The sequence below is a fragment of the Malurus melanocephalus genome, unplaced genomic scaffold, assembly GCF_030028575.1.
Source record: "Malurus melanocephalus ecotype Western Australia unplaced genomic scaffold, MMel_1.1 scaffold_1375, whole genome shotgun sequence".
In the NCBI taxonomy this organism is placed as follows: Eukaryota; Metazoa; Chordata; class Aves; order Passeriformes; family Maluridae; genus Malurus; species Malurus melanocephalus.
Window position 1 is genome coordinate 12883 of NW_026624607.1, and position 2008 is coordinate 14890.

The window sequence follows — 2008 nt, forward strand, 5'->3', positions numbered from 1 at the left end:
GGGGAGCCGCCCCCCGCACACGCCCGGCCGGGCTATAAAAGGGGCGGCGGCGGCCGGAGCAGCCCCGCACCGCCGCCCCCAGCGCCCCACCATGAGCTACACCATGGAGCCCCTGGGCAACCCCTCGTACCGCCGGGTGACCGAGACCCGGGCCACCTACAGCCGCGCCAGCGCGTCCCCGTCCAGCGGCTTCCGCTCGCAGTCGTGGTCGCGGGGCTCGGGCAGCACCGTGTCCTCGTCCTACAAGCGCCCCAACCTGGGCGGCCCCCGCGCCGCCTACGGCTCCACGGTGCTGAGCTCGGCCGAGAGCCTGGACGTGAGCCAGTCCTCGCTGCTCAACGGCGCGGCCGAGCTCAAACTGAGCCGCTCCAACGAGAAGGAGCAGCTGCAGGGGCTCAACGACCGCTTCGCCGGCTACATCGAGAAGGTRCATTACCTGGAGCAGCAGAACAAGGAGATCGAGGCGGAGCTGGCGGCGCTGCGGCAGAAACACGCCGGGCGGGCGCAGCTGAGCGACGCCTACGAGCAGGAGCTGCGGGAGCTGCGCGGGGCCCTGGAGCAGGTGAGCCACGAGAAGGCGCAGATCCAGCTGGACTCGGAGCACATCGAGGAGGACATCCAGCGCCTGCGGGAGCGCTTCGAGGATGAGGCGCGGCTCCGCGACGAGACGGAGGCGACGATCCGCGCCCTGCGCAAGGAGATGGAGGAGGCCTCGCTGATGCGCGCCGAGCTGGACAAGAAGGTGCAGTCGCTGCAGGACGAGGTGGCCTTCCTGCGGGGCAACCACGAGGAGGAGGTGGCCGAGCTGCTGGCGCAGCTGCAGGCGTCGCACGCCACCGTGGAGAGGAAGGACTACCTGAAGACGGACCTGACGACGGCGCTGAAGGAGATCCGCGCCCAGCTCGAGTGCCAGTCCGACCACAACATGCACCAGGCCGAGGAGTGGTTCAAGTGCCGCTACGCCAAGCTGACCGAGGCGGCCGAGCAGAACAAGGAGGCGATCCGCTCCGCCAAGGAGGAGATCGCCGAGTACCGCCGGCAGCTGCAGTCCAAGAGCATCGAGCTCGAGTCGGTGCGCGGCACCAAGGAGTCGCTGGAGAGGCAGCTCAGCGACATCGAGGAGCGCCACAATAACGACCTCAGCACCTATCAGGTAGCGGGGAGGGGGCGGCCCGGGGCTGTCCCGAGAGCGGCGGGGAAAGGGGGGTTCCCGGCGCCGCTTCTGGGGGGAGGGATGCGGGGGTTTCCCGGTGCCCGCTCCGGGCGAGGGATGGAGGAGTGCGGGAGGTGCCCGGTGCCGGCTCCGGGGGGAGAAATGCGGGAGGTGCCCGGTGCCAGTCCCTGGCGAGGGACAGGGGAATGCGGGAAATGCCCGGTGCCCGCTCCGAGAGGGGTGCGGGAGGTTCCCGGTGCCCCGGGAGGGATGCGGGAGGTTCCCAGTGTCCGCTCCGGGAGGGGAGGCGGAGGGGGTGCCCAGTGCCAACCCCTGGTGAGGGATGCGGGAAATTCCCGGTGCCAACCCCTGGCGGGGGATGAGGGATGCGGGAGGTGCCCGGTGCCCCGGGAGGGATGCGGGAGGTTCCCGGTTCCCGTTCCAGCGGGAGGGATGCGGGAAATGCCCGGTGCCCCGGGAGGGATGCGGGAGGTGCCCTCTGCCCGCTCCGCAGCCAGGGGTACGGGAGGTGCCCGGTGCCAGTCCCCGGTGAGGGATGAGGGAAATGCCCGGTCCCAGCCCCTGGAGGGGGATGAGGGATGCGGGAAATGCCCGGTGTCCGTTCTGGGAGGGGTGCAGGAGGTGCCCGGTGCCAGTCCCCGGTGAGGGATGAGGGAAATGCCCGATCCCAGCCCCCGGTGAGGGATGTGGGATGCGGAAGGCGGGGGGAGGACGCTGCGGAGGGCGGTGGGAGCGGGTGGGTCCCTCTCTGCTGCCGGCCCTGCCTCCCCGAGCGCCGGCAAGAGTTTCCAAAAGTCCCCTCGGGGAAGTTGCGCCCTCTCCGTCCCCTCCGCG

The 2008-nt window shown here is 71.0% G+C and overlaps 1 protein-coding gene across 1 annotated transcript in view; it reads left to right on the forward strand.

The window, feature by feature from the left end:
* The first annotated feature begins 83 nt into the window (after positions 1-83).
* The window catches only part of NEFM (neurofilament medium chain), a 5432-nt gene continuing 3507 nt past the window's right edge, over positions 84-2008 (forward strand). The window contains exon 1 of the mRNA XM_057387787.1: positions 84-1153. Within this exon, the coding sequence (XP_057243770.1) occupies positions 92-1153 (1062 nt within the window). The 5' untranslated portion in view covers positions 84-91. The remainder of the gene's footprint in view (positions 1154-2008) is intronic.